Source organism: Pagrus pagrus, assembly GCF_965226575.1.
Source record: "Pagrus pagrus genome assembly, chromosome: 21".
NCBI lineage: Eukaryota > Metazoa > Chordata > Actinopteri > Spariformes > Sparidae > Pagrus > Pagrus pagrus.
This window is the reverse complement of record NC_140208.1, coordinates 20,493,712-20,518,723: the sequence shown is the minus strand read 5'-3', so window position 1 is coordinate 20,518,723 and position 25,012 is coordinate 20,493,712. Positions and strand designations below refer to the sequence as shown.

Genomic DNA, 25,012 nt, shown 5'->3' with positions numbered 1-25,012 from the left:
TGAGAAACCCACCTGACTCTAAAATTAAAGACAGCCGACCATACAAACATATTTTTAAATCTGTAAACACAAGGCAGAAGAGAATACAGTTTCCAAACAAGAAATACTAGACATAAAAAGACCGGGGAAGAAAAAGAAGTCAAGGAAGTGAGAGTGAGGATTACAGTATCACATTTGCACTGCTGACATATACTGTTATTTTACCTCATTTGGCCTACATACTGCACTCCCTAAAGAGAAATTGTTAAAGCTCAATTTTTTTAAATAAAAAATGTTGAAGTGAACTTAAAAACTGTTCCACATAGACCAGTGTACCTATCTGAAACGGAAAAAGGCTAGAAGATAACAGATCTGGTGTGATAACAGCAAATCTGAGACCTAGTTACAAAAACACTGAGAAAGTAAATGGGAAGTGAATTGTACAGTAACTTTGTCCCTTTAAGCTGGAAATCAGCATGGAAACATCATGCACGGAAATTACCATACTAAGAAATATAGTGTGAATGCTATTTTGAGGTGGATTTTCTCTTCCACCAGGTTAAGGAGGCAGTGGTGTGTTATCTGTGTAAGTGTTTTTAAAAAGGACTTCAAAGCAACAGCAAAACTGGAAGAAGCTTAGATTTATTGCACAAATCAAATAAGACAGAAAACAATGGTTCACATGTCTTTGAAAGGGGAAATATGTAGAATGCTGTAAAACACATGTGATGACAAAAATGTATGCTCTGCACTTTTTCTTCACTTACACTGTTCACATGCGTTTACAGTCTACATCAGCCAGGATGTGGTAGCTCAAACACATTTCTGCACACAAAACACATATTCAAATATCAAAGGAAATGAATAGGAGAGCACAAAGTGAGACACCTTTTCCTTTGTTGAGCTGCTGACTCAATCTGTTACAAACACATATAGTCATCATCACTAACTCATCATCGTCATCGTCATCGTTACATCGATTCTTAGCATCACAGAATTCCCCTGAAGTCCAAAGGATTTGCAGAGGTGATTAAGTATGGACAATGTTGAACTGTCTGATGAGGACAGACATGTTGAGGCCTGTTAGGTCTGGATGGTCTTACATCTCTGGCAGGTCTGAATTTCTTTTTAAACTGTAGAAACACAAAGAAAACATCATAATTGGAATGCCACGGTGTTTTCTTTACATGGTTATGACAGCAGGTCCATCTGCTTACAGTAGTACTTACTCGTTTGGCTCTCACAATCAGTGCTCCGATGAAGAGGGTCAGTATGGCAGTGAATGCTGTCACACTCATAAAGATGAGATTCTCAGTGTGGATCCTGCATTGTTCCTGGGGGTCTCTCTCTGTGAGGAAAAAGAGGAAAGTTAAATCAATAACAAAAACAGTTAGTCAAGTGTTTTATTTTTATACATGTAAATGGACAGTACATGTTGGAGCTTAACAACCTCTGACAATGATAATGGTGCCAGTGCTGGATCGGGTCTCTTGGTTCCCTTCGACTGAGTTGAAGTATACCCAGCTGCAGTAATACCAGTCCGTGTCCTCCAACCCCAGCAGAGACAGCTCCCAGGTGAATCCATGGCCCTCCGTGATCTGCTGCTCTTTAGCTATGTGAATGCGGCCTGCAAAGTTTTCAGCTATGGTATCCTTGGTGACTTGTCCTTTATCCAAGGCAAGGAACACAACGTCTTTTTTGCCATGGAAACCCCTGTGCAGGTAGACCCCCATGGTTTCAGACAACGATGTGGAGCATGTGATCTTTGTAGATGAGTTGACTCTCACTTGAGAGATGGACACGGGCTCTTGGGAAACTGTCAGAGAGATGTATTGTTAGTGATTATCAGGTCATAATATCAGTTCAACCTTGAAAAAAAAAAACATTTTAGTGGAACATTGTTTTTTTTTCATCCGTCCCTTTATGTATCTCATGACCCCAAAGATTTCTCACAGGACTAAACTAACAATATAAAGTAGCTAAAACTAGCTTAAGCTTGACCAGGTATAATAGTAAAATGCTATTGTATCAGTCACAAGGGTAATTTTTCGACAGATCGAGTACTGTTTCTTTTGATACTTAAAGGACATTTTGCAGATAAAATTACTTTTAATTATGTGGGATTCTGAATGCATGACTTTGACTTATGATTCATTGTTTTATCGGTACTTTTACTGAAGTGAAGAATCAATGCAGTCATATTTCCACCACTGCTTTTAGAAACAAAAACAGGATGAAGCTGCTAACAAACAGGAAAGATGACTCAGACTCACCACTGAAGACATTTTTGGATCTAAAGCCCAACACTTATCCATCTTTCTATTTTACATTGTATTTTCTCTCTCTCACACACACACACACACACAAACATACAGACTCACCTGTCCAGGTGCTGAGTATGACCTCAGCAGGCATGCAGAGTAGTCCCAACACACAGCTCCACCAGTGGGCTTTCATCCTGCAAGCTGCCTTGCAGGCAGGCTACCACAGACTCAGCCCGAGACGCAGCAGTCTGACTGACTGACTGACTGACTGACAGGCCGACTGTAACATCAGTGCTTGAAAGGCGTGAAAAGGAAATGAGACACTTGTTTTTTCAGCTGTGTGTGAGCGTGTGTGCGTGTTGTGCTGCATCAGATCAAAGACGTAGAACTGATTGTCACTGGCAAAACACTATCTTACATCACCAATAACTGTTTCATGTACATTGCTGCTGTCTAGTCAAAGCCACTTATCTCAGTGGAAAAACAGCCATGTTTTCAGCTTTGTGGCAACGCATTTTTCATGATTCAATGACTTTGTAAATGGTTTGTTTGGCTTAAGAATTAGGAGAATTGTCTCACCTCATAAAGTTTTATCAAAAAAAACCCTCAAAAACACCAAATTTGGAGATATGTGGTTTTGACTGGACAATGACGACATGCACCATAATCGACTACCATAATCTTTCACTATGCAATTATCTCTGCAACTGGGCACCGAATCATCCGGGAAAATGATGGCTTACTGGTGATCCATTTTTCTGTGCTTTCATGGCTCCATGATAGGCTAAATAAATGAATAAACTAACATTTTGTCCTGTGCTGTTGGTAGGCAACAATAAAAAACCCATCCGCTGTGAGTCTGACAATGTTACAAGAGTGCATTGGTGAAGTGGTGGAATACTCTATAAAAAAGCTCTCTTCAGAATCACAGAAGACGTTATAACACTGTTTTTACAAACTGAGCAGTAATCTTTAATCAGTTCAAATCATCATATCCACATGGATCAATCTGTACAAAGACTACAAAGAATACTAAAAAATGTAATATGACAGTATGATGTATCATAGGCAGGAAGCCACACAACCAGCTCTGGAGAGGAATTACTTTGATAAACAATGAATGCCTGTCCTTAGAGATTTGAGTAATGGAAAACTAAATGGAAGAAACCTCAGGACATCCTCACACACAAATATTTAAACACAAATTTCACACTTTTACAGACAATTTTACAGTGTTCCTTTCCCGAGCATTTGGGGTCTCCTTGAGTCTCTTTTTCATACATGCAGTTATTGCTCTGCCTCGGTCAGTTCCAAACAGGAAAAACAAAATGCCAAAAACAACAAGGGTGATGAAAAGACTCAAAATGACAGGTGTCACATGAAGGTTGGTGGCCTGCTCAGTGTGCGGTGTTGACCCAATTGTACCTGGCAATATTAAATATATTTAGATTAACATGTGGATTAAATCCAACTTGTTCTGAACTTTAATTTTATAGAAACGGACAGTAGTAATGGACACACACTCATTTAAATAAATTTGCTAGAGGACTTTTAGACAGTGGAAGCTACTCACGTTGGATGCTGTTGGAGTTCTGTTTAACTTGTAGTTTGGTATGTGACTTAGCTGTACCACAGTCTGTCCGTATTACAATGGTGTAATTTTCGTCCTTCGTGACATTCGACATGGTCAACGACACATAAGTCAGATTATCCCAATCACAGGTGTATTCCTTCGAGCCACTGTTACACGGTATTTTGCCATGTGTGTTATTCCAGTCATACGAATAACCTGTACATTCCACAATCACTATCACTATAGTGCAGTTTAGTGTCAGCGCTTCTCCTGCTACAGCTTCCACTGTCTGGTTGCACTCCACTGACGCTCCTGGATTAATTACTCCTGGATGAGAAAAAAGGGCAATAAATACCTTTTTTTGTTATCTACTTCAAAATGATTTGTTGGGTAGATATTTTATTTGCAGTATAAGCAATATAATAAAGTACCTGCGGTGAATGATGCACTGTTTTGTAGAAAAGGAGCTACAAAGAGCAGAGTCAAACATGTCCACAGGCAGGACATGCTGTAGGTTTCACAGTTGTCAGAAACTGGAAGAAAGAGAAACTGATATTAAGAACAGAGTAACTTAGGTAGATCTCAACAAGGCTTACCTAATGTCATACTGTCTAAAAGATTAGGTAGATAACATTGAAGACAGGCATTTAAGTTTTTCTTGTATTATTTGTTTAAATAACCCAAATTCAGCAGGTTTTGAATAATCAACAATCAAGTTCTTTTTGACCTAATTCAAACAAGTTTATGACATTTTAAACAAAGGTCCCTCTGCCTCCTTGCACCCTTCTGATCAAAAGAGAGGCAAATTAGAATATTGCTCTTGTGTGTGTTTGCTGAATATAAAGCTACAGCCAGCCATCAGTGAGCTTTGCTTAAGAAATGTGGGAAACAACTCTTCTATCTGCAATAACTGATGTTTTGGCCAATTAAAATTTAAAACAATCTACAAATTGTACAAAAACGGCAAAATAACACCTTGCACACAGTTTCTGAGTGGAACACTAATGTCTTAAATACAAATCCCAGGTCTGTAACAATTTGTCAGACGTAATCATAACAATGTTATGTGTTGAAAACTTGTATGTTGAAGTAAACAGGTGTGTAACGCTCTCACTGAAGTTACTTAATTGAAATCCAAATGGACTTATTCCTTTCTTAAATTTACACACACACAGCTATGACAACTTAAAGCCAACTGTTGTCACTGAGAGTGCGAGTTATAAACCATTTATTAACCACTTTCAAAGTCTTAAAAAAATCAGTTACAACTTACTTCACAGTCATGTGCCACTGAGTGACTCATTAACTGCCTCAAGTGCAAAAAGTAAAAAAAACAAACTTGTAGACACTTTTATATTAAAATATACAGAGGAGGAGAAGTACTTACCTCACAGTGTGCTTCTTTCTGATGTGAGCACCAGTGAATGATTAAGGAAAAATCCTGACAGGTGACAGAATGTGATCCAGCTTCCAACCCACACACCACCCCTACGGGAAAAACCTGCTGGCGGTGTAACGTTAACACATAACTACAGGGATCGAAAACTGTGAAATAAGGGATAGGATGAAGCAAGAAATGTTCTAAATGGGGTCCAATGTCAAATATGTTTCAGGGGACAGTTGGGAACGAACAGTATATCATGTAAATACTTTTGAATTGAACAATGATGGCATGATTGTGTATGCATTGTGAAATAAGCACCTATTGTTTTGCCCAGTGACAGTTGGCACTGTAATTAGTACTTTCTATTCATGGCAACAAAACAAATACTTCTGTATTGATATGATCGCTCCCGTGGATGAGAAGTCAGCAGCAGGCAATCCCATGAAAAAGAAACAATCAATCTCAAGTGGAGCTGCATGGGAATTTGTGTTTATTAAGCTTCCTACTATTAATAAATGGGTGAATAAGCAAGTTAGTAGCCAAAACGGATGACTTTCTTTGTAGGTAGGGATGTTATTGTGAAAGCCAACCAGTTTGTCTGTCGATTAAAAACAAGAAGAACACGTTACCTCAGTGTTGGTTTTAGATTAGCCTTTGTTCTTTCCTTGCCAACATGTGTAAGAAGCATGCGGAACTATCATGGCTAACGGCAGAGAATAAATTAAAATCTGTTTGTTTTCTGCCAACCTCAGGGTGTTGATAAGCTTCCAGGCAATCACTGTGCTCCACTGCTGTTTGCCAACAATAACCGCACATAAAATAACACTTTTACTGCACATCTATGTTTACATTACCTACATCGCTACACTGGATACCCCTTTGGTAGATTAAATGCCAAGGAAAGGAAACATGATAAAGTGCTCTCTCGGGTGCCATTCCGGTTAAAAAGTTCACCATAGTTGGAAAGGGCTAGGATAGATGTTTGCCCCTGACTCCAGATTTTATGCAAAGCTAATCAACTCCTGGTTCCGGCTCTGTACATAACAAATATGCTACCGGTCCCCAAACTTTTCCTTTGCAAGGCAAAACCTGACACTTATTGGTAAAAAACCTGTGGTATTGCATTGTATGTTGAGATGCAAAATGGTTCTAATTGACTGGCTTAATTATAATTAGGGATCCCTAATTTTGTATTTTCTTTTTTTGCTAGAAATATTTTCTCATAGGTCGCTCTGGTTAAATTTGCTACGATCTTGAGATATCACAGTACAATGAAATGGAGTGCAATTTCATTTGTGGAGCTCACAGCATTGGAACAAGCGCTTGATAATCTACAGACCTTGATTTGTGAAATCTTCATTAGATCTTTAACATTAGGAACTGATGACTGTGTTCATCCACTCTCTCTCCATTCAAATGAAACAACACTTTATTTGTCAGAGTATTTTACTGCTTAACATGTTTGATCTTGTAAAACAGAGGACAAAAACAACATATAACTTAAAATGCTAGCTTGTGGAATGGGAACAAAGTGATAAAACAACTGAAATCATCATGTACCATTAAAAAAATAATGACTCTTGATTCTTCACTGGGACGGATAAACCAAACACTGGGCTGGAAGTTACACAAAAGCAAACACTGTCAGGTGATTGAGTGTTACTAGAAGACCTTTCACCTCTCTTCAGCCTTACACATTGACTGTTGAGATACGACGATCACACTGTTGCATAGTTATTAACCTGTTTGAGAACACATCATCTATCAGCGAGGAACGATGGAGAAACAACCTAAACACAAACGAAAACAGCAGGTTTCATAATGGACAGTTTACATGTGGAGTACATTTGACTCCTCAAATGTACATTCAGAATCCACGGGTTCAGATCATGAACTCCAGTTGTTTTGTCAGCGGCTTATTGCTCAGTAAATTTACATAAATAGTTCACACTTTCTGTAGCTTACTGACATCACTGCTTCAGTCTGCATAAAAGTGTGTTCTTCTAGACTCTAGACATTGATTTGTTCTCAGGCTCAGGTTTGGAATAGGGGATCCACTAATTTCAAATGCAGACATCACCCCCCTGTGGCCAAATGAAGGAATTGCCTCACTGGTCCGCAGTGCAGCATGGTCCTTTGCTCATCCTTCATGGTGCCGGCATGAATGATGAATCAACAGAGGTAGCGCCCATTCAACTGTGATTAAGTCTTCGAAGTTCAACACCTCCTTTCTCCTCACCACTGCATGTGTGGAGGTTGTGTGTGGCTCTGACTTCTGTACTGGGTGTGCAAGAGCGTACTGGCCTGCTGGGAGTCCTGACCCTGCAGCCACTCTTGATAGAGGGTGTGTAGGGCGGGGTTCACCTCTGGGAGACGGATTGGCAGACTGCTGTAGGCCTCTTCCATCTGCTGGATCAGGACTTTATCTACCTTGCCCCCCACCTCGCTCTCCGCCTGTCCGCGGCCACTCAAGCACCCTGTGTGGACACAAGAAGAGCTCACACCAGCAGATCCAAACTGAAGGGTAGTAATAAAAGTAACAAAACACTAAGCAATGAACATGTTCACAATCAAGTTGGTAGGTGTGGTGTTACCTCCTGGGCAGGACAGCACCTCCACCAGCTGGTAAGGCACACGTCCCTTTCTCATTCGGTGAACCAGGGTCTGGATGTTCCTAAAACCGTAAACGGCAGCAAAATGCAGCAGAGTTTCCCCATCCCGCTCCAGAGTCACTTCCTGGAAGTCCCGGTTCCTAAAAACGGTACACAGGAAGAGTTTTCAGACAAATAATATATTCAAAGTCCAAATTAAAAGATAAAATGATATGACACTCATGATGTTGCTCTTAAGTATTCAGACTATAGGAGTAAAATGCGTGAAATGGATGACTAGATTTCAGAGGGAGCTACAGTATATTCCACAGAATAAGTCTCAGGGTCCGCCTGTGTCTCACCTGAGGTGCTTATATGTGATCTCATGGACGTCCAGACCAAAAAGTTCTTTGGCAGCATGTTTGAAGACGTGTTCTAAAAAGCCTTCAGAGCCTCGGCCCTCATGCCTCACCAGCGCCACATCTCCAGCCTCTCCAAGCCTGAGGTGACAGTACAGATAATTATGACAATGACAACTCGGCGCAAATATACAACTGTAAGTTGGACGCAAATTTTAAGAAGATGTACGGTGCATGGACAATATAATAAACAAATGTAAGGAGGGGGGACAAAAGAATCATCGTCATGTGCAGGAAGGCAAGGTATTATAAGATATGAAGACATACAACAGTATGTACACAATATCCTTTTATAGTCAAACATACTGGCCACTTTATTAAGTACATCTTGCTAGTACCGGGTTGGACCCCGTTTTGCCTTCAGAACTGCCTTAATTCTTCGTGGCATACTTTCAACAAGTTATTGGAAACATTCCTCAGAGATTTTGGTCCATATTGACATGATAGCATCACACAGTTGCCGCAGATTTGTCAGCTGCACACCCATGATGCCAATCTCCCGTTCCACCTCGTACCAAAGGTGCTCTATTGGATTGAGATCTGGTGACTGTGGAGGCCATTGGAGTACAGTGAACTCACTTTCATGTTCAAGAAACCAGTTTGAGATGATCTGAGCTTTGTGACACGGTGCATTATCCTGCTGGAAGTAGCCATCAGAAGATGGGTACACTGTGGTCATAAATGGATGGACATGGTCAGCAACAATACTCAGGTAGGCTGTGGCGTTTAAACAATGTTCAATTGGTACTAAGGGGCCCAAAGTGTGCCAAGAAAATATCCCCCACACCATTACACTACCACCACCAGCAGACTGAACCGTTGATACAAGGCAGGATGGATCCATGCGTTCATGTTGTTTACGTCAAATTCTGACCCTACCATATGAATGTCGCAGCAGAAATCGAGACTCATCAGACCAGGCAACGTTTTCCCAACCTTCTGTTGTCCAATTTTGGTGAGCCTGAGCGAATTGTAGCCTCAGTTTCCTGTTCTTAGCTGACAGGAGTGGCACCCGGTGTGGTCTTCTACTGCTGTAGCCCATCTGCTTCAAGGTTTGACGTGTTGTGCGTTCAGAGATGGTATTCTGCATGCCTTGGTTGTAATAAGTGGTTATTTGAGTTACTGTAGCCTTTCTATCATCTCGAACCCATCTGCCCATTTTCCTCTGACATCAACAAGGCATTTTCGTCCACACAACTGCCGCTCACTGGATATTTTCTCTTTTTTGTACCATTCTCTGTAAACCCTAGAGATGGTTGTGTGTGAAAATCCCAGTAGATCAGCAGTTTCTGAAATACTCAGACCAGCCCGTCTGTCACTTAAATCCCCTTTCTTCCCCATTCTGATGCACGGTTTGACCTTCAGCAAGTTGTCTTGACCACGTCTACATGCCTAAATGCATTGAGTTGCTGCCATGTGATTGGCTGATTAGCTATTTGTGTTAACAAGCAATTGAACAGGTGTACCTAATAAAGTGGCCAGTATATATATTCCACAAAACAAATACAAGGTACAAGTTAAATTTAATGTCATTTTTTAAACAAGGGTTTAAAAAACGTTCTTTTGATCCCTGCCACATCTTTTTTAGACTCTTCTAAAAAAGTCTTCATGATGAATTGAAGAGTCTCAAAGCCTGGGGAAAGAAGCTGCTCCGTGGTCTGGTGGTATGGCAGTAGATACTGTATCTTTTGTCTCTTTTTGTCTTTTAGTAGGATTAAATCCAAAGTGTTAAATCATTTTCTCACTGATAGGATGACAAAGAGTCCAACTACTCACACATGGTCCAGTGGAACTGAGTCCAGCTCCTCCACCGAAACCTTCCTTTGCTCCATCAGGCAATAGATCTCCCCTGAAACATAAAAAATAAGTAAATAAATATGAGTAAATAAATAAATCAAATGAAAAGAAATAGAATCAATATCATCATCAAATATTAACTAGATTTAGAGCATCACAGTTGTCTGCCTTTGTGCACCAGTGAAGTTGCTGTTCCAGAGCTGTGGCGTTGAATAACGGCCAGGGGCCTTTTATAAAGCTTGCCTACACACCAAACAGAGCTTAATTATAGATCCACGTTATTATAAACCAGCACTACTTGTGCTAGTGAAGGATAATTATTCCATAAACACCAACACCTCAGTTGTAAAAGATGAAAACCAACTCAAATCTTCAATGAAGATTTGATCAGCACTGTCTCACCATCACATTCACCAACCCAAGAGAGGACTGGACTGTTTTGTTTTTCTGATAAAATTCTCATTGTTGTTGTAGAAATCAAAGATTACATCAAATAGCATTAAGGAATGCATACTGTACATACAGTATATCACCAAGTATGATTTTAGTTTTTATAAATTTGTGTGTAAAATCACTGCAGTGAACAGGACTGTGCTGTGGCACACACTGTGTGGCGCATAGTGAACTGGAAACTGGAGACAGTGTGGTGGCTAGCACACACACTGCCTTCTTCAGGACATCACCTGGTACATCTTAACCACCTAACACATATGGATTGTATTAATTATCAAAGCCTGAAAACAAAGCCATAAAAAGCTCTCACACAATCGTTACACTCTATATCAACATTATGAGTCCTAATCATACTGCAGGTTCACCGTAACAAAATGTAATAAATAAATAGTGTTCATGAATCAAACTTCCATTTTCAGATGATATCTCAGAGTGTTGGAGACCAGTCTGATCTCTTGTTAAAATCTAAAGACTGAGGTGCCAGTTGTGTGAATGCTGCATGATGAATGCACAGACTTTCACTGTCCTCGCACCGCCAGAGGACTACTGAATGAAAGAATTAATAACGTGTTTTATAATCTGCACCTCACCCACAAACACAACACTGTGTCTGCACTCAATGTGAGGTACCCAATGGCCACAACAACTCTGTTCTCTAGTTGTACAGCTGAGAACAAAAGCAGATTTCTTTGTTCAGCAGCAGATGCAGCTTACCCACTGATAAAATCAAAACACACAGAGGAGCAAAACCTGATCACAGATGCTTACGTCAAGGTGCATTGTGATACCAGATGTGAGCTTCGGTCTGTCTCAAACCCATCATGTCACAAACAGATGGTACACAACAAGAAGAAATAAAGGGATATAGATCCTGTTGGCCTGGTGATGTGTATAATGTGCACATTTGCAAAAAGTATTGAGTGTGAGTTTCTATACTGAAGGCTCTATTGTGACTGCTAATTTTAAGTATAGTGACAAAATGTATTTGATGCTCAGACTTGCTTAAAATTAAATATTTCCAGTATATGTCTTCTTATTGCATACACTTCTGGGGTCTCAGAGACACCAAACCTTGAGACAATAAAAGCTATATTTTACATAACCTAGGGGTAAAAAAAAACCCACTCTAATAGTAATGAACATTTGCAAACTCTTTTTGTCTTGAGCATCAGTGTAAACGGTGCAGAGGACCGAACCTGAGGTGAGAACACAGTCCACATCTCTGGTCTCCAGTAGGCTGTTGTAAAACTCCTCTCTCACAGCCTCTAGCTTCTTATCAAAACAGGGAGCAACCAACACATGGTACACTTTCTCTGGACTCAGCTTCTGCAGGGAGAAAAAACAACAACATAATAATGCAGATGTTTTCTTTCACAGAACCTGCTGTGTGAAGCATTTTACACTAAATTTTCTGAAGAGAACATCTGTTATACTTCTATGGTTATACTGTCATATCACTGCACAGGGTGTTGTGTGTTGTGAATATTCCACTAGTTAAGGTATAACTAATGTATGACCACCTGTGACAGCCTCCTTTATTTAGTCAGAGCAACTATACAACTCAGAATACTATAGATGATTCAACCCAAGGCTAAAGAAGAGATGCTTACTTTGTTTAAGTGATACTGAACATATTCAGAATTCTGTTCAGGAGCTGTGCACTAGCTGGATCTCAGTGATGAAATGAAACTTAACTAATCTGAAATATCATATTTAATTCAGATGGAAGGTTCATGATTTAAATTTTGTACACAGACAACCTACACAGCTTAGTATTTTCCAATTTGCTTCATCTTATTAATCTATTACCTCCAGCTTTTACCGATACTGCCACTGTACCAGCAACAGTCACTGGTGACAATAATGTGTAGTGGTACCACCAACAAACCAAATTAATTTGACTGCTCTGACAGTAAATGCTCACCTGCTGTTTCAAGAAGTAGTTTTTGACCAGACAGCCCATGACCTGCTGAGGAGACCTGGCTGTGCAGATATGAGGGGTGACCAGACTGCCCAGGACACGCTCTGAATAACGGATCCACCCTATAAAAGGAACACAAACACAACTACACATTATATAAAAATATTAATGTCTACGGACACACAGTATAACAAACTTTATGCTGTACTTTGTCTAAGCCCAACACATATTTTGAATGCCAAGCTGTCCCTTATATGTTCATCCTCCTTATATAGAAGGATGAACTGTCTGGTTTCCACTACAGTTGGGCTGAAAATCACCATCAACAGGCTATCATTTAGAGTATCACTGTCATCACAAGAAAGAAGGCAAAAAGAGGCAAAGAAGTCTTTAACTCTTGCTCTTCCTATCTCTGATTAAGGGAGTGGTGAAAGAAGAGCCTTCTATCTTTCCCCACCAGCACACCACTGCTATCTCGACTTCTAAAACAAACTCAGCCCCCCAATTCAGCACAGGGCATGCAAAGTGACTGTGTGTACAGCAGCCTGAGGAGAGGAAGCAGAAGAATGCAAAAAACAAAACAAAAAGGAAATTGAGGCAAACATTAGGGTTCAGGGTAGTTCAGCTGGAAATAAAAATCAGTCTGACAGGAGGGGAATAAAAAAGTGAAGAGGTAGAGGACAATATGGTGGGAGATGAGGCAAGTTTTACCTGGGCAGGAGGAGGTGAACATGGGCAGGGCGTGGGAGTCGTGGTGCCTCCTGCGATACCTCTGAATAAACTCCTTCTGACTTTCTAAGATGCTGAAGCCTGCCGCCAGAGTGGTGTCAAACACATACTGCACACCTGCAGGGAAAACTCAGACAGATGAGAACAAAGACGGGGGAAGTGGGGGAGAATATCGAATGTCTGTGATAGATACTGATGAGTTGGTGAAGTTTCTACACACCAGTAATACGGAAATGAGTTTCAGGAAGTTACCTTTCTGACTATTTAAGGTGCAATATGAAAGAACTGGCCACCTGTCGAAGGTCACGCCCAACAAATAGGGGGCAGCATATCACCTGAGTAACCGCTAACTGCTGCTCACTATACTCTTTGCCATAGCTACTACCTGCCGTTAGCTCAGTTAGCTTTCTAATTTTGTATAGATATTAAATTCTGAAATACATCCTTTCATAGATGCAAAGCAGCAAATACAACTGAAAACACCCAAAACAAACAAACAAAATCTGCGAAGATAAACTTATTGAACACTTTTTGATTGAATGCAGCTGACAACATGATGAGATTGAATTGTTAATAGACATACTTGATCGAATCTAGGTAAATCGTACTGTGGACATGCACATAAATGAACCTGCTATTCTGAGGGGAAAACCATAAAACAAGACCTTAAATAACTCCATGAAAAAGTTCTTTAATACTGTGCAAAGGTTGTATAAGATGTTTTGTATTGTGACAACTAAGCAGCGATATACGAATCCCACTTGCTCACCTAAAGTCTTGAGGAAGCCACAGAGCTTATGGGCAGCCTCAGTGATGTCTAGACCAAACTTGACAGCAAAGAATGGCAGAGACTGTGGACATACGGACGCCACCAGCACCTTGTGTTTTGACACATCACACTTCTAACAGAGAAACAATGGAGACAGTGTTAGGTATGGCTCAGACTGCAATGAGGAAACTCACTCACTTTTCAGGTTTCAGAGACGGTTTCTGTACCTTGTTGAGTGCTAGAACGCGCTCCACTTCCTCCAGGTTCTGCTGAGAGATCTTCAGGCTCTCCTCCTCTGATAGACAGCCGTCACAGGACAGACAGGCACTCAGCAGCAACTGGGATCCTTCATGCACCTTTGGAGGGCAAACCAGGGGTGTGTTAGATGGAGGGTTTTAAAAGAGACTAATTTTATATATCAAAAGTGTATACTAGCAACAAAGAATGGTCAAATTGTAGCATCAGAGGTTAATTAGTTGTAATTAGTTTTAGTTACATTGTCAAGAATTACTCAATTACAAATTTTGTTAGGTCTTGAAAATATGGCATGACTTTAAAAACATGAAACTTCTTCATGATAACCAATTCTCTATTAACACATGAAAAACACTTGATGATTAATGGATAATGGAGTTTTTATTCCTTTTTATTTACATTAAAAAGCAAAGATGAAAATTTTGAGTGAGTGCTTCTCTGGTGTTACAAAAGCAAAGTCCTTCATGTGGCCTTTGATTAAAAAACAGCAGCAATATAAAAGTCTGATACATTTTTTAAAATTCTGATAGAACTGTCCCTGGTGTAAAATCCTAATGTTTTCATGATATTTCAAAGCCACGACAAATATCTTATTCCGTCCTGATTTGCTAATATTATAAGGAGGATGAACTGCCTGGTTTCCACTACAGTTGGGCTGAAAATCACCATCAACAGGCTATCATTTAGAGTTTAAACGACTTGTGAATTATTTGAGTAGTATGCAAAAGGCATTTTATGTGCATAGAAAATGTTTAAAGATGTTTAAAATAGAAGAGAACTCAAATGTATGTGGCTGCTCGCATTTTTTTGTATAAGGTGCAATATTTTGTATGATTAATTTTTAAGTAATCTTAACCTTTTCAGATGAGATTGATTTTCTTCCAATGCATTACGTTTCCAATGACCAGCATTGGCATGTAATTTGTATTCAGTAGCAGAATACATTTCAAAGTAATCTAACACAACCCGAGGAGTACACTCATTCTGATATATAAACTAAGTGGAGTAATGGACAACCAGATGAGGACTGATTTGTCAAGATCAATCGCTAATAAATGCATAAACAGGCACCTGTCCATTGACTTCATCTCTCTCCTGGTGTGAGTTGGCACCCTCATCACTCTGCTTCTTGTTGCACTGTAAGTGGAAGATCAATAACGAAATTCATGATCGACGGCAAGACAAAGTTTTTCAAATTCTGCTTGTATAAAATAGTCAACTGATACACAAGACAACACAGTGATACAAATCCAGATAATCACCTGTTTGGTGCAGTTCTCACACTTCTCCTTGCGCTTTGCTATGTTGACATCTGACATTTTCCTTGGAGGTTATCTGACAGTGATACATAGATAACAGCACCGTTAGCTTTCAGTGCTCATCATTCACAGCATATTCCCTCTTCATATGAATGACGAGTGTGCCTGCAGCCTGCTCCTCTGTGCTGTTTTGTCAACTCCACCCTCCTCTGACTGTCTCCCTGTCTGTCCTATTACAAGGTGCCCGCTTATCATAAACACAACAGCTCTATAATGGTGGGAAACTGGCAATGAACACAAACTAGCATCCTGTCATTAAAATTTAAATGGATTACGTGAATTATATACACAGTGCCCACAAAAAACAGCCACAAAGCAATTACATAATATTGTGTTCGCATAAGGGGAAGAAGACAAGTGTAGGCTGGAAGCGATGTTCCTGTAAAACCCCACAAATACTATGAATGCAGTATGTCGCTGCCCCAAGTTGTGAAAAAAAATGCAGAGTCAGTGGTGAATATTTGATCACAGCTCGTGATCATTTCAGCCCCAAACTAGCTAAAACATCCATACTGTGTAACGTTTACGTGAATTAGCTACGGAGAATTGAATTTTAGCTAACGTTGACCATGCGATTTCAAATCATGTTATTGCGCTGTAGGCCATTTTTGTGATGACGAGGTGATTTAGTCTATGTTTGTGTAACTGTGTCGGTTTCACTCTGTGTCAGGCCCCGTGGTAACAGTACAAGGTCGAATTTTAAGGTAACTCACCGGACGGTCTCTTATTTCACTGCGCTTTCACACAAAGACATTGAAGAAAATGCAGAGGACAGTCAGGAGTGCGGCAGCCAGAGGTAGAAGGAGAAGCCAGCACTGTGTGTACTATATGTACAGAACAGCAGGTGAACTCAAGCAGTTACTCAGCACTCTTTCAGTTTTCAGTCAGGCTGTTTGTGGACGGGGGGGGGCATTGCTACACGAACCTCCACATATGTCACAATATACAAACGAGAGCTTTCAAAGACGTCGGGGCTTCTTATGTCGATACACGTCCGACTCCATTGTGTACGCCGGTGAACCTGACACGCATGCGCAAACGGAGCAGAGGTCTGTTACGAAAAATTGACTTAACTTTTTCCAATAAAAACAGTGTTCTCGACTTTGTCGCGGCACAGCAAATATAAATTATAAATATACGGTTTAAAACCATAAAGCAGCCGGGAAGGTCAACGACAGACGCCTCAACTTTCCATAGTGGATGGCCGGGTTTTGATTTTAGCAAGTGTATGACAGAATGAGTGGTTCCTGTCAAAATAATGGAAAGGTTAAGCCGAGTTCAGTACAAAACGAAAGACGTTGTGTTTTGAAAATGATGTTTTGCTATTATGTTACAGAAAATAGAAAAGGCTCGCGTAGTAAGCAGTCAAATGCGTCTTTTCTCGTAACTGTATGCGTTTGAAGCTTTTATTTTGAAGGCGGGGGGGAAGTGAACCCGTCCAATCAGAGCAGACGGAACCAGGAAGGACAGTTGTTGCAATAACCAACATGAAATTAACTTCCTTATAGTTCAGTGCATGTGTTTCCTCGTACAAAAGCTCTTTTGCTAAATCCGAGAGGCGATTTACAGAGTGAAGATTTTAAGGTAAGTGATACAAATTGGCTCATAGTTGGTATCTTTATACAGTTCTGGTGAGACAGTGATGTATGGACAGTTGTTATCCATCAAACATCCACTCATCATCAGCAGGAGCATCTTTCTTGTCTTTTGGGGTTTTCAGATGGAATTAAAGGGTCAATTCATTAAAACTGGAAAGAAAATCTATATATATATATTTTTTTTACCTCTTGTGATATGAAGCCATGCAGATAGTTTTAGTTCCATGCTCTGAGGTATTGCATTATCCACCTCTGACACTACTGCCCCCACCCCAGTTTAATGGAGGTAAATGGACTTTAATTTGTACTGCTCAAAGAACTGAAATGTGTCTCTCTAATAAAAATGTCCTGGCTACTCCGCACAGTCCTCACAACATTTCAGATTTCACATAATCTGAGTAACTGGGACGTTATGTCTGGACAGGTCAGACTGGATTAACCTGCCAGGGACTGAAACTGAGGGACGGGGTCCTATTGACCCCCGGTTACAATTAATAGATTAGTTGTTTGGTCTGTAAAATGTCTACCAGTGTTTTCCAAAGCCCAAGATGCTGTCTCAAATGTTTTGTTTCATCCATAACCCAAATATATTTAGTTTACTATCATGGAGTAGTAAAGAAACCAGAAAATATTCAGGTTTAAGAATCTGGATTCAAACAATTTTGACTTTTTTATAAAAAAATTACTTACAATTATTCTATTATCAAAATCGTTAAGTGAATAATTTATTAGTTGACAGCAAAGCAATTCCTCTGTTGTAAAATAGAAAGCTTAAACAGACTATACAGCCAATTATCTTTATACCTTCTTTTATAATGCATTTTGACCAACTGTTTTGAAGACAGTGTTAAAATGAACCAATCCGATCCACTTTCTTGAACTTCATCTTCAGGACGGGGCCTTAAGTTTAGGTAAATCTAAGAGATAGATAACTTAAAACCAGGGTGCATAAGGGCCAAACCGTCTGCATGGCTATACTGCTAGGGACAAGTAATTATATGTTTTTATGTGATTTGGGTGAATTGGCCAGGAATTATGGTCATGTATAATAGGCTTTCAGTATATGTTAAGCACTAAGATTCATATTCTTGCCTCTGTTCAGATGGGATACATGACAGTAGAGGAGCACAGCATCACTCTGCTCCACCTGAAGAGATCCCCAGGCATTCGTTCCTGGTCTCTTCTTGTTGGTAAGTAGGTGTGCAGATGTTCGTCCATCATTCAAATATCAAATTAATATCCCAAACTAACCCATCCCCTTAACTTTGCCTTCAATATGTTCAAACTCTGTTATTAAAACATCTCTTCCTCTCTCACCCTGTACTGCCTCCAAAATAATAAGCATCTCTTTTTAATTGCAGGGGTGGCATCTGTTGGTTTGGCAGCTGCATACTACAGCTCAGGTACACAAACTGAATTTATATAATCTGTTAGTCAATTTGCAAAATTGGATTTACATAATATTTCACATTTGCTTGCTGCAACTCATACCGCTTCTTTGTGTGATTACACAGACAGCATCTTGTGGAAACTTTTCTACGTGACTGGCTGTCTCTTTGTAGCCATGCAGAACATGGAGGAATGGGAGGAGGCTGTGTTTGACAAAACCAAGAACAGGATAGAGCTCAGGAGCTTCAGCTTGTACGCTTTGGTCCTGACATTATGGAGGAAGGGGCAAGAGAAACGTCAGTAACACTGGAGAGGGGGTTTCTCAGTACAGTAGTCTCTACTTGTGTTAAGAGGACAGAATATTATATCTAAAGTTTTATTTCTTGTCTCTCTCAGTTGTGTTGGATCTTACACAGCTGTGTGACGTCTGTGTCCAGGAAGAGAGAGTACGTTATTTAGGGAAGGGCTACCTGCTGATGCTGCGTCTGGCTGCAGGCTTCTCCTACCCCCTGACTCAGAGTGCCACACTGGGGGGACGTAGGTAGGTATCTGCTGCTGACATGTAGATGTTAGAACTTTAGGCCCCCTGGTAGCTCACCTGGTAGAGCATGACCCCCCATGCTGGGAAGCTGAGTCCTCAGCAGTGGACCAAGTTCGATTCCAACCTGTGGCCTTTTGCTGCATATCATTACCCCTCAGAGGGTCCTCATAGTGACTGCAGGGGGCTCGCCAAATAACTGATAATATTTTTTAATGTTTTTACTTTTAAAAAAATATTAATTTTTTTTATGAAAACAGTAACACACATTAAAATGAATCTAACATATTATGAGCAAAGATAGATTCTTAAAACATTTACACAACATTGATGATAGTCTACCAATGATTCCTCATGCAGTCACATAAGCAAGCTAATCTAACCTAGTACTACTGTACTGTATGTATTCTTGAAACCTATTGGCCAGTTACATTCTGGTGAGCCTGCTTAATATTCTGCGGGTTCCCCTTGTAAAGACAAAATTGCATTGTAACGAGATGATCAATGTTACTTACATAATCTGTCATTGGTTTTCATATTGTGGCTGATCGGTGTATTCATTTGCATTTCTTTACACATTTCAAGACCCATGTATCCTGACCATCAATAAGTTACTGCTGTGGCCAAGCAAATCAACCTTGAGCCTTCTTCAAGTGGTCTGTCGGAGGCGGCCATATAAAGTTGTTGTCATTTACCTTTAACTTGGCACTGAGCCTGTCCATTGGACAACATTTCCCTATACCATTGAGTAACAGTAGGAAGTGTTTTGCCATGAACCCAACCAAATAATATACATTCTTTAGTAAAAAATAAGTTTCTTCAATACCAGGTCTTCAAATGCCCATTACTCTGATTTTAGGTGACAGCCCTCATAGAAACTGGTCTAGATTCTTACAATTCCTGTGTTTTAATATTGAAACTAACCTCATTAATTTTGCATGACCAGAACTTAGATATTCTTTGCCAACTCCCTACACAATATATCTATATGTCCCTGTTGGCTATTTACACTTCAGACACAATGGTGATTTACCAGGGTCTATTTAAGCCTAAACATTAAGTATCCCATGTGTCTTAAATATTCTATACTGTATTTCTTTGAATTTGGTGCTGAGAAACAGTGGTTGGTTGGTCTGAATCCATCCATACCAAAGATCTTCTATCAATATTTTGCCCTTTACAGCTCCACAAATAATCATAGAAATATGAGATAAAACCTTTACTTATGTGACATTGATTATAAACTTCTTCTTTGGTCCCAGTAGGGTTGGATCTCATGTTAACTTGACATTGTGCGAGTAAAGTGGTGGACTCAAAGTTAAGTAAAAAGGTTTGTGTGGAAATCTAGATGGTAACACAGTATACCCCTTTTCTCCATCTGCTACCTGTCAGTGATGTGGAGGCAGTGGCTGCTTTGCTGAAGCGCTTCCTGGGGCTGGAGGAGCTGCAGCAACAGAAGCAGCAGGAGGAAGAGGCAGAGTATGGAGAGGAGGAGGAGGAAGATTCTTTGGACAACAGCAGTGATTCAGATGATGAAGAAGAAGATGAACTGTAATCACACTGTGACTCTCAACCTTACTGTAACTTTGGGTGGATGGAATTAAGGGCATCATGGAATTGCTGAGGCATTACCAGTTAGTGCAGTTTTAGTTACATGTTGACCTATTAGCATGTGCATGTAACGTCAAGGATATATCCTCTTTTTGTGTCTCCTTAAAGACTTCCTCGTTTTTTGTTAATATGTCAGGTGGTGTTATGGAGGCCCAGAGATACTCGTAAAACCTTTTTTAAACAGAATTTTCATGTGAGCTGGGAAGGAAAAATGTTCAGATAAACATGTTTCCTAGTTAAGTCAGAGTTTTCTTAAACAATTCCAGGAAATATGAAATGAGACTTTTTCTTTCATTGTACTGTAAATGTAGCTCTCTGTAAATGAATATCATGCCTTTTTGAGTTAATCACTATTTGAGAATACACACCAGATGACTTCCTGTGCCTTCCTACTGAACTCTAATAAGTGTTTATGTGTGTCAGTCAATGGAAAGTACTTTTCCCACAGTCTTCTGAACCACCCAGTTGATAATCACCTTTTGCATGTTTATTCATCCTCAGTGTGCAATCCAGATGAATGCATTTGCAAGCTGTAATCAAGCACGAAGGATCTTCACGGCTCAATTAAGAGTGAATTGTGTGTGAAATTTTTTGGTCTGTCGCTATTCTGTCTTTTAACATTAATATCCTTTTAGTGAACCAAAGACTGGATCTCAGGCAAATACTCTACTGCCTTTGGTCATCACATTGTTTTCTGTGTATGGAATCAGGGCTGTGAATGTCATTGTGTTCTGTTCTGTTTGAAAGAAAATGACATTGAAGTTTTTGTTGGTTGATTTAATTGTTTTTGTTTACAGTGAGACATTTGCAGGAATTATATAAAGTTGTTTTATATATAAACTGAAAGTCTTTTTTATATATAATTTACTTTCTATGCTACAATTTGTGCAGTTTACATACATCAGTTTGCTCTCGGGTACGTGCAGAATTACACATAAAATCACCCCTGTTCACTGCAGAAAACAAAAAAGGACAACTAATAATTAAAAGATGGTGTCAGAATTCATCAAAAAAGCAGTTTGATTCTGCATTAGAAAAAAACATTTTAAGGCACCATCTCCTTCACACAGGCTCTGATGTCCTCTGTTATCCTCTGTAAAGGAGCCACTACGGGGCTGACATGCTCCTCTATCCACTCCTGGGCTGTTGACTCCGGGTAAAAACGCACCAGCTCCTCTCTCACGACCTCAACCTTCTGTTGGATGGTAGTTAAAAACCTGAGGGGACAAGATCAGGTAGAGTTTCTGTCAAAGAATAAACAAGAGTTCTTAACAAACTTTAGAAAGGCAAGGCAGTGTGTGGAGAGGGTCTCTGCGATATAAAATAATTCTCACGCTGATGCTTGGCTGTGAATCTGCATGGTGATAAGAGGGGTCACCATCTTCCTCTGTCGGTGGTACGGGCTGAACCATCCTCTTACAAACCTGCAGTAGTGCAGACATACAGTTATTCAGCTGTTATTCATACACAGAAGTAACTACAGAAGTAAATTGTGGCTATTTCTGCAAAGGTGGTGGTGACTGTACTGTTGTGACATCACAATCTCACAGAAATCCTAACAGCTCAATTGAGGCCACAGTTTCTGAACAGGCTGTGTGTATTTCTCCATGTATTGGGCGTTTTGATACTTTCACACTATTTATATAGCACCTAGACCTGCTTTATAATCAAAAAAGGCACAGTGTATTACTGTCTACAATATTGGAATCTTTGATCACAGCCCATAACTCACATGTCGTTTTCAAACAATCGTATGTCATCCGAGTTCAGCAGTGAATTGAGCTCCACAATTGACTCAGCCAGCCTCCTTCCTGGGAACAGCGCGTCACCTGCAGAAGTACTGAAGGACACATGAAACAAAATCTGGTTAACTTGGAGATACTGTGCATACATACTATACAGTGACAGTGTAGTGTAGGTCATAAAACAATGTTCGACCTCACCTCCCCATGGCCTCTACCTCCACTGAGGAAATACCCAGTCTCTCAGTTACTTTGCTTTGAGCCTCAGTACTGAACTGACCATGGTTAAGCGTCTGGACACAGGCTGCTAGTGATGGAAGAGCCAGAGGCATGAGCTCACACAGCACCGCCAGGTGGTCGTACCTAAGAGTAAGAAAATGATGGACCAATTGAAAAGCTCTTTGTTAATTGCACATGTTCGTGTGGTCTTTATCATCATCTCCCTGCTTCACATTCATTCAGTACAAACATGTACATGTGTTGCTTTTGTTTTTCCAGATTGCCATGTTTCATGCTAAACAGAGGGCATTACAGTCATTTCTACCAACCATTTACACTGTCACGGGTTCAAACTAGTAGTCATCCCGTCATTTACCCTCGAGGGTTCCACCACCTCCAAACTAGCATCAACAAAGTAGAAAAGATGAATCCTTCTCATACTGACCTTTGCCAGCCTGTGATGGCGATGCCCTGCAAATTTATAGCAGAAGATAAAGAAGCAGCCACCTTCAGCCACTGCAAATGATTGTCCACATGTCTCTGTGTACAGGGCACACAGGTGTAGACACTGGTGGAGCCTTTAAAGGAGCTGGCCACCCACAGGTCTAACATACCCGCACTGCAGTACTTCTCCAGCAGAGACACTAGACAACACAATTAGAGAACATAGAGGACTTCATTACAAACAAAGCTCTCCACACGTTAGAGATTGTTTGATTGTTTTAAATGTTTGAATACTGATTCCCATAGTATATAGTGCCCACCTGTTTTATCCACATCCAGATTAGGGGTGTAGTCCCACAACATAGGCTGGACGAGTCCCACAAGACCGCTAGCTGCCACATGGATAAGCAGAGGTAAAGTATAAAGTAAAAGTGAACTACGAGTACCATACAAAGTTAATGTACCTAGCCAAACTCCACCACTTTTTATGCTGCATACATGTAATGTTGGTTAACCACATTTATTTCTTCCTCACCTTTCAGTACGTCCTTGCTCATGTCTCTCATCATATCATCCCACATTACAATGGTCATGTGAGGCCACGCCTTCTTGATGGCCTTGGCCACCTTGGTCACATGACTCAGGAAAAGCTGCTCCACTGTACGTCCAGGTGAGGCCAACCACTTTTTGGATTCTTCCCCCTCACCAAGGACGTACACCTTGAGGAGATGAAGACAAAGACATGAGAGAACTGATGACACTTTCTACAATAACTAATTAACTGCTAACTAACGACTAGTAATTACCTCATCTGCTCCAATGTGCAGTGTGTTCAAGCCCGGATGCAGCTTCACCACCTGCCTTAGCATCTCCATCACCAGCTTCACCCCCTCGTCTTTGTGGGGATTCAGGGTACCCACACAATACGGCACCTCTCTGAGGTTCCACATGGGCCGATGTTTTAACACAAACTAAGACAGAAAAGGGACAGGGAACATTGGAACAAACACTGATACTGAACACCATCTGAAACCTTGGCATCTTTAGCCATTACAAACAGTTATAAACAGGAGAGCAGGATATTTGCCTCACCTCCATGTGACCAAATGTCTGCACAAGTGGGAGGACCTCCATGCCCTTAGATTTGGCAAATTCCTGCATAGATAGTACCTCCTCTCGGCTGTAAACGCAGCATACAGACATAAACAGACATCATTTACTGCACAAAGCTTTTTATGACACACCCAACTTGCACAGAGGTTTTATCTCAATGCCACACAGGAAGCAATCTAATTTTATAACATGATCTCCCAGCGTAAGGCTGATAAAAAACAATCACACCCAGGAATTGAATAATGATAACAAAGTCCAAGGTTTATGTCCCAAACTACACCTGTAAGTGGGCTGTGTTGTGGCCTGCAGCAGCTTCAGCTCCCCCTCATATGGAAACATGTCCTCATACTCCACCAGCAGGCCGTCTACTCCCAGTTTAGAGAACAGATCGATAAGCTGAGGGGACCAAACACACATCAGTGGACAGCCAAAATGAATAACTGTATTCAAACAGTGACAGAGTTGTGCTGCAGCCGCTCACAGAGAAAGCCACTGCGCGCTTACCTTATGGAGGTACTCTACTCTTGGGGGGGCACCTTTCAAATCCAAGTGAACCAGCTTCTTTCCTTTAGGCCAGGGTGGACACGACATTCTGTCCGGCACAGACTGCACGCACAAATAAAGCTTCACGTTAACAGTAGTCATAGGTGTGTGTTTATGTATGTGAATGGACGTTAGATCAATTGTTTCACTCACCATGACAGCAGAGAACGAACAAGAACCAGAAATAGGATATTAAAGAGGACTGATGCTTCGAGGAGGATGTTGTTGTGGTGAGTGCAGATCGATTTCTCTGGACAGGATCCGCCTCTGTGATATGCTTCCGGTCGTTTCATACAGATACGCAGCGTCGGTAATTGATTCATTTAGTCTCAGCAGGAAGAGCAATTGATAGAAGAATCCAC

At 40.5% G+C, this 25,012-nt stretch overlaps 4 protein-coding genes and 1 long non-coding RNA gene across 6 annotated transcripts; 1 reads left to right on the top strand and 4 right to left on the bottom strand.

Annotated features, from left to right (window-relative positions):
• Positions 1 to 605: 605 nt before the first annotated feature.
• Positions 606 to 2,484, bottom strand: LOC311250340 (uncharacterized protein). Its single transcript, XM_084341984.1, has 4 exons — positions 2,361 to 2,484; positions 1,430 to 1,795; positions 1,209 to 1,327; positions 606 to 1,112 (listed from the first exon to the last, which is right to left on the bottom strand). The coding sequence occupies exons 1-4, from the start codon at positions 2,434 to 2,436 to the stop codon at positions 969 to 971; spliced, it is 705 nt and encodes a 234-aa protein (XP_084198110.1). The 5' UTR covers positions 2,437 to 2,484; the 3' UTR covers positions 606 to 968.
• A 759-nt stretch (positions 2,485 to 3,243) lies between these two features.
• LOC311250378 lies at positions 3,244 to 5,253 on the bottom strand. Its single transcript, XR_014621274.1, has 4 exons — positions 5,204 to 5,253; positions 4,248 to 4,349; positions 3,817 to 4,143; positions 3,244 to 3,668 (listed from the first exon to the last, which is right to left on the bottom strand). It is a non-coding gene; the product is annotated as an uncharacterized lncRNA (long non-coding RNA).
• Positions 5,254 to 6,611: 1,358 nt separating this feature from the next.
• narf (nuclear prelamin A recognition factor) lies at positions 6,612 to 16,560 on the bottom strand. Of its 2 annotated transcripts, none has more exons than XM_084341403.1 (12): positions 16,167 to 16,560; positions 15,397 to 15,469; positions 15,206 to 15,271; positions 14,107 to 14,235; positions 13,880 to 14,012; positions 13,093 to 13,227; positions 12,385 to 12,503; positions 11,657 to 11,786; positions 9,987 to 10,059; positions 8,154 to 8,291; positions 7,795 to 7,952; positions 6,612 to 7,677 (listed from the first exon to the last, which is right to left on the bottom strand). In XM_084341403.1, exons 2-12 carry the CDS (start codon positions 15,451 to 15,453, stop codon positions 7,436 to 7,438), a joined length of 1,380 nt encoding a protein of 459 aa, XP_084197529.1. In that variant the 5' UTR covers positions 15,454 to 15,469; positions 16,167 to 16,560; the 3' UTR covers positions 6,612 to 7,435. The 2 variants fall into 2 exon arrangements, with proteins under 2 accessions (XP_084197529.1, XP_084197530.1); XM_084341404.1 differs by having other exon boundaries at positions 16,379 to 16,560.
• A 354-nt stretch (positions 16,561 to 16,914) lies between these two features.
• cybc1 (cytochrome b-245 chaperone 1) lies at positions 16,915 to 21,632 on the top strand. Its single transcript, XM_084341676.1, has 6 exons — positions 16,915 to 17,037; positions 18,154 to 18,241; positions 18,413 to 18,454; positions 18,566 to 18,736; positions 18,837 to 18,981; positions 20,371 to 21,632. Exons 2-6 carry the CDS (start codon positions 18,154 to 18,156, stop codon positions 20,531 to 20,533), a joined length of 609 nt encoding a protein of 202 aa, XP_084197802.1. The 5' UTR covers positions 16,915 to 17,037; the 3' UTR covers positions 20,534 to 21,632.
• hexd (hexosaminidase d) lies at positions 20,587 to 24,942 on the bottom strand. The gene is made up of 12 exons (XM_084341674.1): positions 24,804 to 24,942; positions 24,612 to 24,713; positions 24,388 to 24,503; positions 24,087 to 24,174; positions 23,801 to 23,965; positions 23,530 to 23,713; positions 23,315 to 23,386; positions 22,996 to 23,194; positions 22,533 to 22,694; positions 22,322 to 22,429; positions 21,924 to 22,013; positions 20,587 to 21,806 (listed from the first exon to the last, which is right to left on the bottom strand). The coding sequence occupies exons 1-12, from the start codon at positions 24,804 to 24,806 to the stop codon at positions 21,635 to 21,637; spliced, it is 1,461 nt and encodes a 486-aa protein (XP_084197800.1). The 5' UTR covers positions 24,807 to 24,942; the 3' UTR covers positions 20,587 to 21,634.
• Positions 24,943 to 25,012: the final 70 nt, after the last annotated feature.

What these genes read in the sequence shown, in the direction of transcription:
- LOC311250340 (XM_084341984.1), bottom strand. Translation starts at nt 2,436, where the DNA reads ATGAAAGCCCACTGGTGGAGCTGTGTGTTGGGACTACTCTGCATGCCT. An exon ending in CATACTCAGCACCTGGACAG is followed by an intron (nt 1,796 to 2,360) that starts GTGAGTCTGTAT and finishes TCTCTCTGACAG; the next exon opens with TTTCCCAAGAGCCCGTGTCC. An exon ending in CACCATTATCATTGTCAGAG is followed by an intron (nt 1,328 to 1,429) that starts GTTGTTAAGCTC and finishes TTTTCCTCACAG; the next exon opens with AGAGAGACCCCCAGGAACAA.
- narf (XM_084341403.1), bottom strand. Translation starts at nt 15,453, where the DNA reads ATGTCAGATGTCAACATAGCAAAGCGCAAGGAGAAGTGTGAGAACTGC. An exon ending in GGACTGTGTTCTCACCTCAG is followed by an intron (nt 10,060 to 11,656) that starts GTTCGGTCCTCT and finishes TTTATGTTTCAG; the next exon opens with GGGAGATCTATTGCCTGATG. An exon ending in ATCACATATAAGCACCTCAG is followed by an intron (nt 7,953 to 8,153) that starts GTGAGACACAGG and finishes TACCGTTTTTAG; the next exon opens with GAACCGGGACTTCCAGGAAG.
- cybc1 (XM_084341676.1), top strand. Translation starts at nt 18,154, where the DNA reads ATGGGATACATGACAGTAGAGGAGCACAGCATCACTCTGCTCCACCTG. An exon ending in GAGGAAGGGGCAAGAGAAAC is followed by an intron (nt 18,737 to 18,836) that starts GTCAGTAACACT and finishes TGTCTCTCTCAG; the next exon opens with TTGTGTTGGATCTTACACAG. An exon ending in GCCACACTGGGGGGACGTAG is followed by an intron (nt 18,982 to 20,370) that starts GTAGGTATCTGC and finishes GCTACCTGTCAG; the next exon opens with TGATGTGGAGGCAGTGGCTG.
- hexd (XM_084341674.1), bottom strand. An exon ending in AGACATTTGGTCACATGGAG is followed by an intron (nt 23,966 to 24,086) that starts GTGAGGCAAATA and finishes TTTCTGTCTTAG; the next exon opens with TTTGTGTTAAAACATCGGCC. An exon ending in ATTCACAGCCAAGCATCAGC is followed by an intron (nt 21,807 to 21,923) that starts GTGAGAATTATT and finishes TTGTCCCCTCAG; the next exon opens with GTTTTTAACTACCATCCAAC.